At 46.4% G+C, this 16,646-nt stretch overlaps 1 protein-coding gene across 1 annotated transcript; it reads right to left on the bottom strand.

Moving 5' to 3' along the window:
- Positions 1–8,993: 8,993 nt before the first annotated feature.
- On the bottom strand, positions 8,994–16,103 carry LOC143841427 (anionic trypsin-like). Its single transcript, XM_077345716.1, has 5 exons — positions 16,048–16,103; positions 13,462–13,621; positions 11,840–12,093; positions 10,393–10,529; positions 8,994–9,243 (listed from the first exon to the last, which is right to left on the bottom strand). Exons 1-5 carry the CDS (start codon positions 16,085–16,087, stop codon positions 9,094–9,096), a joined length of 741 nt encoding a protein of 246 aa, XP_077201831.1. The 5' UTR covers positions 16,088–16,103; the 3' UTR covers positions 8,994–9,093.
- Between the last annotated feature and the right edge of the window lie 543 nt (positions 16,104–16,646).

Below are 16,646 nucleotides of genomic sequence, written 5' to 3'. Positions count from 1 at the left end.
AGTTTTTAGAAACAAAGATGGGGAAAACGTTTTAATGGAAGGGAGAAGGAGAGTGCTGAAGAAAGAGAAAATGGAAGGAAGAAGGACAGTGAAGAAAGTAGGAAAAAGACATCTCCAGTTGCTTCCAAGATATAAACCTTAGAACTCAAATATATGAAAATATATATATATATATATATATATATGATGAAGTATTTGAGGCGGCTCTCACATTGCAGAAAAAAAGTGAGTCTCCGGTCCTAAAAAAAGCTAAATGAGGATGTGTTTCCACAGAGCTCAGATCTACCCCAAGACCTTGCTGAAGGAGGGTTTTTGTAAAGGCCTCCTGAAGAAATGTATCACCGTGGCCCCCTGTCCCCACAATGATTGAGGCTCATACAGAAACGACTCCTCCTGTGCAGGCAGAAGGAGAGGCAGGCCTTCCACTGAGTCAGGGAAGAACAGGAGCAGCTGCGGTGGGAGCCATCAAAGCAACGGAGGCAGATGCAGAGGTGCCGAACGGGGGTGGTTCTGTGCTCCAGGAAGCCACAGGGGTCTGCGTTTCCTCACTGCTGTGCTAAAATTGGGAACTTTACGTCTAGGGAGGACTTTGATGGGTGGGAAACGGCACAAAGATGCCCGCCCATTCTCCCCCGACCGAAAAAGAAACAGAGCACTTCAATATTCAAAGAGATCTTTTACAATGACAGCTATAGTTTTAAAAGCATAGCTAGGATTTGCCAATATCCAGTTGGTGCACGGAGATCTAGAATTCTCCATATCTCTGGACAACGCAGATAGGAATGCCAGCCTCCAGGTGGGACCTGGGGATCCCCTGGAATTATATCTCATCTCAGACTAGAGACATCAGTTCCCCTGGAGGAAATAGCTGCTTTGGAGGGTGGATTCCATAGCTTTATATTCCATGGAGGTTTCTCCCCTCCCCAGATCCCACAACTCCCAGCTCTACCCCCAAAATTTCCCAACCCAGAGCTGGCCATCCTACAGATCAATTTCCCAGGAGGAAATGGCTGCTCTTGAGTGGACTGTATGACATTATACTCTGCGGAGGCCCCTCCCCAAAAACCACCCTCCGCAGGCTCCACCCACCCAATCGCTGGAAATTTTTCAACCCGGAGGTGGCACCCTTATATAGCTCAGAGAGGCTGTGTCATGTAGCAGCCAAGAGTCCCCAGTTCAAACACCATATGAGCCAAGAAATCATAGGGCAAATTGCTGCTCCCTCAGTCACAGCTCTTCTACAGCTAGGAGACGGGACTCCCGGACCACCCTGCAAGGTTGATGTAACTGAGATAACACAAGTGGAGCCACTGTGAACACTCCCCATGCATTGCACAACTATTTATTATCGTTAAACGTTCAAAGATGCCTGGAAGGGGAAGGGGGAATACTTATAATTCCATAGACATCTGGCCTTGATGATTTCTGAAAGCTTTTGCAGATGGTTGGCCCTAAGAGACCACTTGGATTTGAGAGGATGTTGCTTACTCCTAGGAAGTGAAGAAACTTACAACATGTCTCTTCCTAGAGGAGCAGTGTCCCCTCCTCACACATGGCACTACTCCCATAAAGAGACCAACTGTATGAGCAGCTATTTCCATATATGCTAAAGTATAAATTCACTCTGAGCCACACGAATTCTAAGGCGGATAGTTGAAGAGGAAAAACACTTCTGCATTGAATGACAGCTGTGGGTGTCGGGATATGCACAATCTACTGGGCATAAATACAGAAAGATGGCCCGAACACCCTGCAGGGGGCAGTAAAGGCTAGCTAGCACAGCAAGGTCAGAGACCTCCCCCTATTTTGAATTGTTCCCTTCCTAGAATCATGGAATCATAGCATTGGAAGGGTCGTCTAATCCAGCCGCATGCAGAATGCCTTTTGATTGGCTTGTTGAGGTTGTTTTTCAAAGAACACTTGCCTCTTTTTCTGTCCTCAGCTAGATTTAGGGATGCCAACCTCCAGGTGAGACCTGGGGATCCCCAGGAATTACAGTGAATCTCCAGACTACAGAGATCAGTTTAGGGTTTCCAGGTCCACCGGTGGGGAATTGGGGGGGGGGGTGTAGGGTGGTCATATCCAGACTGGAAAACTCTTAGAGATCTGAGGATGGATTCTGAGGAAGATACACCAGTGGGGTACAATGCCACAGAGTCCACCTTACAAAACATCCAGTTCTTCATGGGGAACTGAATTCTGTAGTCTGGAGATGAGCTGTAATTCCAGGAGATCTTCAGGTTCCTCTGGAGAAAATGCTTTGGAAACTGGACTCTAAGGCATGGTACCCACAGGTACTCCTGTCTTCCGCAGGCTCCACTCCCTAACCTAGATCTGGTATTGCTGCCCCCAGCCCCTGCCAGGGGCCAGGGGGAATTGGTACCCATACCTAGATCAGACAGACAGGCTTCGGTGTCTCTTTGCCCTTTCCTATAAAATTCATTCACTTCTTTAATAAACCAATTTATTCTTAAGCTGCTTGTGCTCCACTTTACTGCATATTTAGATTCTGCCAACACTCAGGAGACCTCTTAGAGTAAGCCTTAGTTGCTGAGGTAGTGTGCTTTTTTCACTACTGGATAATCTCCCTCTCTCTGCAGAGCCAACTTTGAATCCAGTGGCACTTTGATGACCGACAGCGTTTTATTCAAGGCATAAGGCAGCCTTTCTCAACTTCAGGCATCAAGAACCCCTGGAAATGGTGTGATCATGCAGAATATGGTTGGGAAGCATAGCCGTGTACATACCCACCTAGGGCCACTCCCCTTCCCACCCCCATTTTGGAAGGGGTAGGTGGGTTGACATCACCACATATGGTCACGTCACCCAATAAACGTTTAACACATTTTAAAAATATATAAAAAATTAATTAATTCCCACCCATTCGGGAAACCCTTCCAGGGCCTTCAAGAAACCCCAGGGTTTCACGAAACCCCGGGTGAGAAAGCCTGATGTAAACCTTCGTGTGCAAACACACTTCTGCAAATATGAAGGCTTCTACCTCGAATAAAACTCCGTGGGTCCTCAAGGTGCCAGTGGACTCAGACTTGGTTCTGCTACTTCAGAACAACTTGGTTGCCCACCCACCTGAATCCCTCTCTCTGTGTTTGTCTCTCATCTCTCTCCCACTCGGAGGAAGGGAGACCCACCAAAGAAACACAGACCGAGGGAGTCTGGCCAAAGCGTCTTGCTCTGTCAAAATCGAAGAATGTACAAGATGATCTGCTGGCAAAACCTGTGAAAGAAACATGTCAGAGGAGTTGTACTTCCTGTGCCCTCCCTTCTCAAACAGGCTGAGCGTAGCTCTGGTCTGGTTGACGGTAGATCCAAGACAGGCAAAGGGAAGTACTGCTTCACACATATGCCTGACTCCTAAAAACTCCTAAAAACAAATCCCTCTCCTAAAAGCAAAAACAAAAAACCACCCAATGAGTAAAAGAATTGGACCAAGGGGTCCAATTCTAGGGACACCCATAAAAGGGTACGCCATTTGAGTTGCATTATTTCCTATGAGAAAAAAATAGATTCTCTGGTCTGTTCTCACCACAGGAAATAACGTCAGATGGGGTGCCCTCTTTGGGTGCCCGTAGAATTGGACCCCCTGGTCCAATCTTTTTACAACTTTGGCGTTCTTTTGAGGAGGGGCTCCTGCAGCTTCACTGCAAGTTTGGTGCCTCTATCTTAAACTCCCAACCCGAGAGCCTGAAAACGATGGAAAGGGGAAATCCCTGTTGGACTATGCAATGTCTGGTGTACAAAGTTAACCAGGGCAGAGTCTGCACTTACTTTTTTTATTCCATTGTCAATTCTGTTGAATTCAGATCGCTTTGAACTCAAGTCTTCCTCTTCCCCCCTCCCCATTGAAACAGGAAAGTCTTCTGCACGTGGTTAGGGAGGCTCAGAAGAGGGGGGGTCAAATGGAGACTCTTTCTTTGTTTTCTTGAAGGGGGGAGAGGATCCAAGAAGTCAGAGGAGGGAGGAAAAAAATCTTTTATTTTCTTGGGGGGGGGGGACGAAGAAAGCACACAAAAAAATCCAAGGCCGACAGAAGTTGAGAGAACTTAGGGGCTTCTCCTTTGAGACAGGCTTGTCACATGACCACCTGTAGCCAGTCACGGGTCCTCTACCACGGAGGAGAGCCCAGATTCAAAACAATGTGATTTTCTGAATATATTCAGGGCCATTTCGCACGGCTTCAAAATAGCACAATGGTTGCTAATTGGAAACGCTACTAATTTGCCATAACCCACGACGTCGTAGACAATCTGCAACAATCCTGAAACCGACCCGCAAAAAGCGCTTCGTTGTAGCGCTTTCAGGGGAATCCAGAAAAGTGGATTCACCCTCCGGATAGCGATACACTCCTGCAACCAATCTGCAACACTAGCGCTAAAGACCTGTGCGTTACCATTGTTGCGGGTTCTTCAAAGTCCCTCCTCCTGAGCCTGTCCTCCAAACTTCCGGCGAAGCGATCGCCATTTTTTTTTCTCCGAGCGAGCGGGGATAAACGCACCAGCGAGCCTCTTTCTGTTTAGAGGCTTCCCTGGCTTCAGTCCTTCACCTTTAGTCACTAAGCACAAACCACATAAAAGCCCGTTTGCTGAAATAAAGTCCCTTTATTTTTTACACATTAATTCAGCCGAAAATCGGGCCCGTGAGAGGGGGGGGGTTTATCACTCGAGGCAGCGTGCCAACGATCATACAATCAAACGACAGCTCACATTAGGTAGCTGGATGGGTCTCTCCGTTGCAACGAATCTACCTAGATTCGTTGCTATGGGTCTGTTTTTTTTTTAAAAAACCTTTCTTAAAGGGAAAGGGGCTGTTTGGGAGCATGCTAACGGCTGCCCATTGGCTGCTTGACGGCCAGGGGCGGGACGAGCTTGGCAATAGCGCTTCCTTTCTAGTGATTTCTGCCGAGACCGGAAGCCTGTGGGAAACGCTAAAAAACGCAACTGATTCCACTACAAAGGCAGGTATGCATAACAACGAATTCCACTATTTTAAATGGCGATTTTTCATTCCGCAAACAATTTGCAACAAAGATCCCCGTGCGAAAAGGCCCTCAGGATTAAAAGCACTCCAAGATAAAGCACAATAAAGGTAGGGTGACTCCGGATCAATCCTTCTTGCTGCAGAAGGAAAATTAAAATTAAAATCGCCCCAAATCCAAACGGAAATCGCATTCTGTGTAGAGGGCAGGGACTGAATCGATCTGGGGTTGGAATAAAAGCCCCATGCAGTTTACACCCAGGAAGAGGAAGACCCTGATGGGGGCAGCAAGAAGGCTGTTAGATAGATCAGAGAGTTTCTCTCTTTTAAGTGTGCCTTTTGTCTGTCCCTAGATTGCTACTCTTTGGGCAATTTTCTCTTTTTTCCCCCCCGGAAGCTTCTCAGTCCGCCTTCCCTCTTGAGCCAGCTAGATGTAGGAGCTCTATCCTCTGCCTGATCTTTCCTATCCGGTATGTCCTTCCGTAAATAACACTTCCTTTTCTAAGCTAAAACAGCATCTGCATATCAATGAAACCACTCTGCTATGCTAATAATCCCCACAGGCTTGAATGTGGCTATTGGTTTCAATGGTGCTGAATCAATCCAGCCGTTTCCGAATCGATTTGACCAAATCAAAACTATACTACAGCTGATTCAGATTAATCAATTTGGCCCAAAACAGTTCAGACCAAATTGAAAACGGTCCAGATTTTCTCCTTGTACATTTCTTGTACAATACAGCCAGGAGAGGAAAGGACGGACACTTTAAGACTCCTTTGGGAAGGAGAAAGCAGCATATAAGAACTAACTCTCTCAGCCCCACCTGCTTCACAGGGTGTCTGTTGTGAGGAGAAGAAAAGGGAGGCAACTGTAAGCTGCTTTGAGACTCCTTCAGGTAGAGAAAAGTGGCATATAAGAACCAACTCTTCTTCTTCTTCAGTAATATCAGGGCTCTCTCAGCCTCACCCAATCCAAAGGGTGTCTGTTGTGGGGAGAGGAAAGGAAAGGCGCTTTGAGACTCCTTCGAGTAGAGAAAAGCAGCATATAAGAACCAAGGCTGCTGTTTCTTGTTCTTTCCCCTCCGGCGAAACAAAAGGGACTTTTACTATTGTAAATGCTGCCCTCTGCTGTGCAGCTGAAACCCTTCACTGTTTAGATGCCACCAACTGTGAGACTGAATCCACATCCTAACAATTTTTCCGTTGCTGCTAGGAACACAGAACATTTCCCACACTTTCCTTGCCTCAGCTTCTCGTGGCCACAGTAACAACCACCGGAGGCCTTTTTGTTTACACGAGTCACCGTCACATTTCCGTAGGTTGAAATTGGTAACGGGGTTATCACTACGGCTACATGCCTATAAAAGGTAAAGGTATTCCCTGTGCAAGCACCGGGTCACGTCTGACTCTTGGGGTGACGCCCTCTAGCGATTTCATGGCAGACTCAATACGGGGTGGTTTGCCATTCCCTTCCCCAGTTATTACTGTTTTACCCCCCAGCAAGCTGGGTACTCATTTTACCAACCTCGGAAGGATGGAAGGATGAGTCAACCTTGAGCCAGCTGCTGGGATTGAACTCCCAGCCGCATGGGCAGAGCTTCAGACAGCATGTCTGCTGCCTTACCACTGTGCATCACAAGAGGCTTGTTACATGCCTATAGGGAGCATCAAATACTGTTTTTAGCAAAAAATAAACAAACAAACCCTCAGTCCCCTTCATAGCAGGAGTGGGAATGGCAGCTACAGGGAACTGACAAAGGGGGAATGATGCTGATTTGGGCACGCCTTTTCCTTTCCCCATCCACATTGCGCACAAAGGTGCTTTGAAGGCAATCATTCTCAATTAGGGTTGTCAGACTCCAGTTAGGACCTGGGGATCCCCCAGTTTGGTGCCTTCCCCCCCCTACTTCAAGGGTTTAAGAAAAAAGGAGAACCTGCCCCCCAAGCGGAAAGAAGCCAGGGGGAAAAAAAGACATTTCTATGTTACACAGAAGCAGGGAACCAAGTCTTTAACTTTTCATCGATGGGCCACCTGTTCATGGGTATTCGGTAGGTTGCTTCACTGTATTCACTGTATTCCTTCCTAACAGCAAGTATATTGCAATTGGCCTCTTGTGCCGCTAAGGCTGTCATTTTCTCTGCTACACTACCAGAGGGCATTACAAAAAAACAAACAGCATCTGCTATTGTGCACTAACATTCTAGAGATCTATTCTCACGATCTCTGAATCCCAGCTTCCTCTCTTTTTAAAATAAAGTAACGTTCTAGTCCTTTTCATTGCAGAACAGAGAAACCTGAGCCAGGAAGCATAAAGATACCACCCACAGGCATCAACTTGGAAATCTCTGTACGAGTGTTTCTTTGGGGGAAGGGTGTGAAGACTCATCTACGTAAATACATGGTGATATCCACTGTGAAAACACAATTGGCCACTACTCTCCAAAGTTTAAAGGTGAACAAGAAGGGATGGCCAGACAGCACAAGCAATTCAAACCTGAGCCACCAGGTACAGTGTGACTGGAACAGAAGGGGACAGTGTGCAGTGCTGATTGTCCAGGATGAGTGTCATCACCAACCTACTCACTCCATTCCTTCTGGAGAAGTTTTTCAACATCTTAAAAATTACTTTTTTTTAAAGGAGGGATACTGTACAATGAAAGTGCCCCTGGACGCTTTGCTTAGATGTCTATGGAAGATCTTGCTTTGCTTTTCAGGAAAAAAAATAATTGCCAGTAGGGGGCAACCTCCAACTGTCTGTAATAGATTGGCGGGGCAGAGGGGAAGGAGAGAGAGAATTTTTGCAAGAGGTAGTTTGGAGACTCCATCCAAATCAAAGAGAATCTTTCTGGATCAACCCCATATTTATGATTTATTGCCTATGTGATCTTTGAAGATTCTCCTTGAAAACGACATGCTAAAATTAGGCTAACACCTATCACTGAGGATGTAACCACTGAAGAAAATGTTGGTTGTGAAAGTGGGCAATATACCTAGGAACTTATTTTGGTTACTCCAGTGTATGAAATGTATTCAAGAACTTTGATTACGAATCTAAAATTCTTTATTGTTCGGTCTGTGGATTCTTTTCATTTGCCTGGTTTTGGAAAGACCTGGAGATTTGGAGAGTGGAATGTGAGAAGGGTAGGATGTGAGTAGAGAGGACCCTTCAGCATATAACACCATAGAGGCATCCCTCTGAATCAGCCATTTTCTCCAAGGGAACTGATCTTGGACATCTGAAGACCAATCGTGATAGCGAGAGATCTCCAGGTCCCCCCTGTAGGTTGGTAGCCCTATTGCAGGAGTATGCCATTGTCCCATAGGACATTGGTGCTTCTCTTCTTTTGATGTGATGAGGATCTTGCTAGCACGTGTCCCGTGGACAAGAGAGTATCGGTCCCCTTTGATGTAGTGGTTAGGAGTGTGGACTTCTAATCTGGCATGCCAGGTTCAATTCTGCACTCCCCCACATGCAGCCAGCTGGGTGACCTTGGGCTCGCCACGGCACTGATAAACCTGTTCTGACCGGGCAGTGATATCAGGGCTCTCTCAGCCTCACCCACCCTACAGGGTGTCTGTTGTAGGGAGAGGAAGGGAAGGCAACTGTAAGCCGCTTTGAGCCTCCTTTGGGTAGGGAAAAGCGGCATATAAGAACCAACCTTCTTCTTCTTCTTCTTCTTCTTCACAAAGGAGTTAGAAAAACCATGAAAGTGAACACGCAAGAAGCTGCCTCATTCTGAATCAGACCCTTGGTCCATATAAGTCAGTATTGTCCTCACAGACTGAAAGCAGCTCTCCAGGGTCACAGGTGGGGGGTCTTTCCCTGCACATGCTTCCTGGTTCTCCACAAATGGAGATGCCAGGGATTGAACCAGGCACCTTCTGCACACACCTCTGCCACTGAGCCACAGCCCATCTTTAATCCAGGGAGTGCAACCAAGGACTTAAGAGTTTTGAAATTTGAAAAAGAAAAAAAAACACACACAATGTGACTCATTTGGTAATTAGCAGATGTTTATTTCCAGTGTCTGCCTGTGCACATTTTTAGATGAACTGAGCAACAAGAGAAAGACAGAAACATATGACAAGCAGGTGGCTGCTTTAGTTAGCGGCAATTGTTTCTTGGATCCAGTCAAGGTAGTTGCAGACTTTGGTGTAGACTCCAGGGTAACCAGTCAGAGCACATCCAATTCCCCAGGAAACAATACCGTGGAGCTCTCCGTCGCAGAGCACTGGACCACCAGAGTCACCCTGCGGGACAAAGGGGTTGGTGGGGAAAGAGAGCCGGGTCATTTGAGAAAGTTGGCCTGCACTTTTCCTTTGAATCTGTCCTCTCTTTTGCTGCCTTACTCACTTGGTGACCAAGTTACATCACTTCTCTCTCTGAAAACCCCATCAGTTCTTCTCCAATCCGTAGACAAAACTTACTCATCTCTGAGTTTAGCCAAGGGGACAGAAGGAACATACTTTTCTTTTCACAACGTTGTCCAGAAAGAAGTGATGTAACTTAGTAACAATGGCAATACTTATTAAGATTGTCACCAAATTCCCTCATTCATTCATTCATTCATTCATTCATTCATTCATTCATTCATTCATTCATTCATTCATTCATTCATATAACGCCACTCATGGCAATTGCTGTCCTGTGGCGGTTTACAATATAAAAGTAATAAAAATCACAATAAAACCCCATAATCCCGCAATAAAAATTATAAAACAATAAACAGAACAATAAAGGGTGGCATAACTACAAAATGAGAGTCTCTCAATCCCAGCTCTAGTATTCCAGCCTGCGGATCTAGGCATAACTATAAGAGTTATAGGTTATGAGTTATAAGACCGGGGTTCGGTCTCAATGCACAACAAGGGGGGACGCACAGCTGACAACACCAGTAATCCACCCGGCCTCAGCCAAACGCCTGCTGGAAGAACTTGATCTTGCAGGCCTTGCAGAACCTAGATAGTTCCATCTGGGACCTCAGCTCTTCCGAGAGTTTATTCCACCAGGTTGGGGCCAGGGCCAAAAAAGCGTTTCCTCAGATATGTAGGACCCAGGCCACGTATAGCCTTAAAGGTCAAAACCAAAATCCAGAAGCAAACTGGTAACTAGGTTGCCCTGGCCCACTCCAACTCTCTCAGCCTAACCTACCTTGCAGGGCTATTGTGAGGATGAAATGGAGGAGAGGAGAATGAGGTGTGCCCCTTTGGGTTCTCACTGGGGTGGAAAGTGTGGAATAAACGAAATTTAACAGTCCGCCAATTTGGAACCTGTCTTATCACTCCTGACTAAGCACTGTTCTCAAATTAAACTTCACCTTTAATTTTTTTTACAGTTAATGAAAAGCAAGTGCTCAGAATCTGTACCCTAGTAGTGGAGCTAAAAGTAGATAATCTCACCTGGCAGGAGTCTTTGCCCCCTTCCAAGTATCCAACACAGATCATATTATCGGTGATTTGTCCAGGATAAGCGTCTTCACACTCAGCATGACTTAGGATGGGAGCCACCAGGCACTGCAGAATGTCAGGGTAGTTAACTGGAAAGAAAGAGAGAAAATGCAGGATTTAACTGAAGAGGCCCTCTAGTGGTCGATTCGATATTGCATTGGTGCGTTTCCATTTTCAGCATATCTCCCTGTAAGTTAAAACTGCAGGTTTTATTCTGAATGCAAACCACTATAATAACAAATCAACCATTACAGGGAACACACAAACACAGAACAGGGAGAGAAAAAATGAAGAAACAGGAACCTCCAAATGAGACAAATCTAATGAAAACAAGTATTGAAGTCCAGTGGTAATTCTCTGTGACACAAGATCTAATTTCCAGGAATACTATCATATTTTTTTTAAGAACCTGGACTTCACTGATTGATTGATAGCATAACACATGCATAACTTAACCTTAATATACTAGAAAAGGCTGAAAGGCATCAATATGTTGAACAGCCAGCTTCAGTTTCTATTAGTGCTTTGGTATGGAACACATAAAACAAGGCTGCAAAATGTACCCCTCCTATGGCAGCAGCAGCAAATGCAGTGGGAGCAGGCAGGAGAGACGAATGCATATACCCGGTTCCAGTGACACTCGCTGCTACGGTTTCTACTGCCACCACCTTCCCTTCTGCCCCTGTCCCTTTCACTAAAATGAAGAAGGGATGACGATTCCAAAGGGCATGAGTATTCGGCCTATCCTATAAAAGGTTCAGGCAGGGGAAAGGGAAGAAGCCCTTTAATAGACTAAAATGGCAGGAATGGGATGGGATGGTGAACTGCCCAACACCATTTTGAAAGTGGAACTTAGCCCTGCCCTCTTTCCCCCATTACAGTGGAGGGGATGTCCACACATGTACTCCCCACCAGTCACTGCCAACATTTCTCTGTGAATCAGATTTTGAAGAGATCCTGCATTTCCCTGGCTCAAAGGGAAATGCTCCAAGAACTCCACAAACGGTGCACAGAATGACATCTCATGGATGTCCGCCTTTGATGAGGTTGGCAGATTCAGGTGGTATCTGCAGATGACCCAGAATTTCAAGTGATCTCTCTTCCCATCTACGGAAATCAGTTCCCATTGAGAAAAGGCTGCTTTGGAGGGGGGATTTATGACCTTGTACCCAATGAGGTCCTTCCACTCCTTAAACTCTGTTCTCCCAAGGCACTACTACCAAATCTCTTGGAATTTCCTATGTCAGAGTAGGCAACCGTGGCTGCATGCGTAGAATGAGTAGGGAATCAAATCCAGTTCTCCAGAGAGTCCACAGCTCTTAATCGCTATGCCATGCTGGCTCTCAGCCGGTTGGAGCGCCAAAGAGAAGAGTCGTCCGAGTCGTGTTCATGTACTTACCACCATTGCTGAGGGTGTTGCCCCACCCTGAGATCAGGCACTTGGTGCCAGGGGCTGCACAACCCAGAGGCAGGCGGGCAGGGGAGACCTGCAAGGAAATGTCGACGGGCTGCGACAGCTTGATGAGCATGATGTCGTTGTCCAGGAGCCAAGAGTTGTACTGGGGGTGGCGAATGATTTTTTCTGAGTTGATAAACTGCTCGCCTCCTTCTAATTCCTCAATGTTGTGTTCTCCGAGCCTCACTTGAATACGGCTGCAGAGGGGGGAAATCACACGTGCAACATGGATTTGAGAAAACTGCTTAGGGTTGCCAATCTGCAGGAAGTGTCTGGAAATCGCTCGTTATTACAACTGATCTCCAGATGGCAGAGATCAGTCCCCCTGTGAAATTGGCTGCTTTGGAGCAGGGGTGGACAAACGGTGGCTCTACAGCAGGGGTAGTCAAACTGCGGCCCTCCAGATGTCCATGGACTACAATTCTCAGGAGCCCCTGCCAGCGAATGCTGGCAGGGGCTCCTGGGAATTGTAGTCCATGGACATCTGGAGGGCCGCAGTTTGACTACCCCTGCTCTACAGATATATGTAAACTACAATAACCATGAGCCCCATGAGCCAGCAGGGGCTCATGGGAATTGTAGTCCTCAGATATCTGGAGAGCCATCATTTGGCCACCCCTGCTTTGGAGGCGGGACTTTATGGCTTTGTACCCCAATGGGGTCCTCTTTCCAAGCCCCACTTTCCCCGGGCTCCACTACTAATATCTCCAGGTATTTCTCAATCTAGAGCTGGCAAACCTAACCTGTTGTACACTAGATTTTCCTGGTTTAAATGTGACTATATCTTGGGAAATGTATAATGCTGTGACATCCTATTTTTCACGGATTTGGACTGATATTGAACTGTAAAGATACATTTTTGGTTTTTTTTTAAAGGACCTTTACAGTTATGCAAAACCCCCACATTTGCCTATGCAAAACTAAGCTTGTGATGGACGGTCCATGTTCTGTGAAAATTATCTGTGGCCGGATGTCTTCAAATGAGGTCTACCAAATATTTCTAAATCTGGTGGAAAGGGATTAGAAGCTGCGTGAAGTCTAGAACAAATTGAGAGTCCAGGGGCACTCTGAAGGCCAACAAAGTTTTATTCAAGGTATGAGCTTTCATGTGCAGGCCCACTTACTCAGAGACAATGTCATGGACTGAGAGCCATCAGCTCTGACTTATAGATGGATTCAAATGGGTAGCCGTGTCGGTCTGAAGTAGCACAATAAAATCAGAGACCAGTAGCACCTTTAAGACCAACAAAGATTTATTCAAGGCGTGAGCTTTTCCTCAGACTATGAACTTCCATCATGATGTGCTCACGCCTTGAATAAATCTTTGTTGGTCTTAAAGGTGCCACTGGACTCTGATTTTGTTTTGTTGTGCTGCTTCAGACCAACACAGCTACCAACTTGAATCTATGGATTCACAAAGTCCTTGCTTCCCTTCGAAATAGTTACAAACACATTTTGAACCACCTGTTTCTGTTTAAGGTGCCACAGTCAGGGAGATATTGAAGGATCTACCCTATTGGTGGCTGAACCAGTCAAGCATGGAGAAAGGAGCACCATTCACTCACGATTTGTAGCAGTGGGCAGCAGATAAAACCCATTGGTCACTGATGAGGGAGCCCCCGCAGAAGTGGTACCCGGAATTCAGCGACGCCTGGTAGGGGACAGAGTTCCTGGGACAGGCTTCGCCCCCCACAATCTTGTCATCATCATCCACAGGGAGAGCAACTGATGAATGCAAAATAAATAAATAAATAAATAAAAATGGCTTAAGACTTTTGCAAGCAGTCTGCAAAAAAGGAACCTTGAACGAGGCACCATTTCATAGGCTTACCTGGCACTCCCACCCTCCACCCCGCAGGCTGGATTGATGGATGAGCAAGAAGAAAAATGATAGGGATAATGGTCCAAATGATGTGGCATAACATCCAGATGAACACCTCGAAGTGACATCATGGCTTTGGGGAACTCTAGGGTGTAAACTGCACGGAGCTTTTATTCCACTCACAGGTCGATTCAGTCCCTCCCGTCTGCACTGAAATCGATTTCCAGTTTGATTTCCATCTGCAACCATCATGCCTCGACCTGCATTCACCGTACCTTTGCCTCGGAATATCAGGGAGCGCTTATTTTCCGGAATATCCACCAATCCGTGCCGGATGCACCAAAGGATCCACGTGTAGATGTCCTCAGCACTCGGATTAGCCGGCATTCCTCCCCCCATTCCCCCCCAATGGTGACGTTACGGAACTGTCTTTTGCTGATTGGTCAACCAACCCCCACGTTTCCAATGCTGACACTGCGTGGTTCTCTCTTGCTGATTGGTCGACAACCCCCCCCCCTTTCCAATGCTGACTGAACGTGTTTATCTCCTGCTGATTGGTTGACTCACAGAGTCGAAAGAAATGGGGAATAATTGTTTCACGGGTAAATACGCTGTTCAGCTCTGTTTTCAGAGCTTAGATTGTTTGAGACAGCACAGAAATGGAAAAGTGTACAAATACGGTAATAAAAAAAACATATCCAGGCGCACTCTGGTGGGAAGTACGTCAGAATGTCAGGGATCGATTTAAACTAACGTGATGCAGATGACGCAAGTATGTTAAAGCTGTTTCGTTTCGGAAATAATGTTTGTTGCAGATCACTCATAATGCCCGAGCCCGAAAATCAAGAGATGCAGAATAGGCCTAGGAATGAATTAGAATCTCAATGGTAAAAAATATCAAGCAGGGGTTTCCAAGGTGCTGCCCTGATGTCCATCAAGTGTCATTAGCAAGAGGGTGGGGCCAGATCAGAAATTGCCCAATAGGGCTTCTGAGTGGCCACCAGAGAGCTGATTGGCTGGGTAAATTACCTCTTTCCCATGCCCTTTGGCTTCCTCCATGTATGTGGCATCACCTCATACAGCACCCCTTTTGTTACTGGCTACATTTCCTGTGAAAGCCATGTTGTGGTTGCACCCATCATACCATGCCAGAATTCTAAAGGTGCCCGAAGGTTCTAAAAGTTTGGGGATCCCTACTATTGAGATTGGGGGTGGGGGGATTTCTAGAGGCTGTGATCAGCCAGAAGTGACTTGATGTGGCCCATGATGCTCCCCTCCCCAGGATCCAGTCTTGAAATGATCCCTGGGGGTTGCCGGAGGAAGGCTGGCAACATTAATGTTAATCCTTGCTACAGGTGGCAGCCCTATTTAAAAAGACGCTGTCCATGTGCAAAGTTGCACAAGCGCATTTTTGACCTTGCCATCATCACACCAAAGCCACTTATGTGTCCGAGGAAGGGGTAAAATTGTTGACAATCTGGTTTCCATAAATATTTTGGGTGAGTGCTAGAGTGTCACTCTGGTGTGATGTTGGCAATTACCGGTTATTCTGGGAGTAGGGGTGCCAGGTTCTACCAGGCAACCAGCAGAGGATGGTGGTGGGAAGGAGGCCCAGCCAACATGATGGCAATGAGCCTACATGACTTCTGACATGACCCAGAAATGACATCATCAAGCAGCAATGTCAAAGGGAGCACTGTGGCATTTGGGGGGAAACTCTATGATAAGTTTGCCTTCTATCATAGAGTTTTTGCCTAAATGCCAGATCATAACCTCGATGTGGCTGGCCTGATGATGTCACTTCCAGGTCATAGGGAAGTGATGTAGACAAGTCACTGTGATGTCGACTGGGCCTCGCTCTTTTTCCAGGTAAGTCCACTGCCCACGCCTAGTCGACAGAGGTAGGAGTGATGAAGCTTGGCCTCCAATGAGATGGACATGATGTCATTGTATAGTGGAGGTCACTGCCTCCTCCATTTGGCCTACCTGCTTCTGCCTAATGACCAGCTGAGCAGAAATAAGGATCAGGAGTTTGCACGTCTTTAGCAGGCACCTGGTAAGCTTATCTATGGAGCAAAACCTGGGCTTGAATGCTATCTTGCAATCTTTTCCTTGTAAAAAGTTCCTAACCAGTCTGATTCCTGCTGTGCTATTTTTGTTGTTGTTTTGATACCTGTTTTTGGCATTCAGGAGCATTAAAAGATATATGATCCATGCTAGCTGCCACAGTACAATCCATCCAGTTCAGTTTCACCACGCACTAGAATTAAGGGCTAGGTCTTAGAAGAATCTTATGGAGAACCAAACACATTTTTAGGAGAAATCTCACCTGCTGCGCCCAGAAATGCCAGAAGCCAGAGGAATGTCATGGTGTCTTTACTGGTGGACTTCTTGAATAGAAAGTTTTTTGGAAGATGCCTCCAATTTATACTTTCCCTGGGACCTTATCTCTCCGTTTGGAAAGCCCACCAGCTTCTTCCTTCCCAGGATCTTACATAAGCTTCGTCAAATATACTTTATCAAAACCATGTCCTGATATGGGTGATGCCCAGATGCTGCACCTCTGCAGTGAAAACAGCAAACAGGTGGCTGTACAGGTGGCAAAAAAAGCCCTGCAGGCACCTGTCTTTATCACCAGGGATGTGGAATGTATTCAGCCGGCCCAGGTCTCAAGCTGCTAGGCCCCATTGAGGAATTGATGATGATGACACTGGCCGTTGAATCGAGTTTGACTCTTGATGATCCTATGGCTCAGCTGTCTCCACGTCTTCCAATCTTGCACCACTTCTTTTAGTTGTATAATGCTCTGACCAGTGTCCATTTTGATTGTATCCAGCCACCACGTTCTATGTCTGCCTGGTGTCCTTTTTCCACTGACCAATCCTAGCATAATGACTTTCTTCATTGAGTTGGATCGCAAAGTGAGAC

This window comes from Paroedura picta, chromosome 7 (assembly GCF_049243985.1).
Source record: "Paroedura picta isolate Pp20150507F chromosome 7, Ppicta_v3.0, whole genome shotgun sequence".
NCBI lineage: Eukaryota > Metazoa > Chordata > Lepidosauria > Squamata > Gekkonidae > Paroedura > Paroedura picta.
The sequence above is the reverse complement of the archived record's forward strand: the minus strand, read 5'-3'. Positions and strand labels throughout refer to the sequence as shown.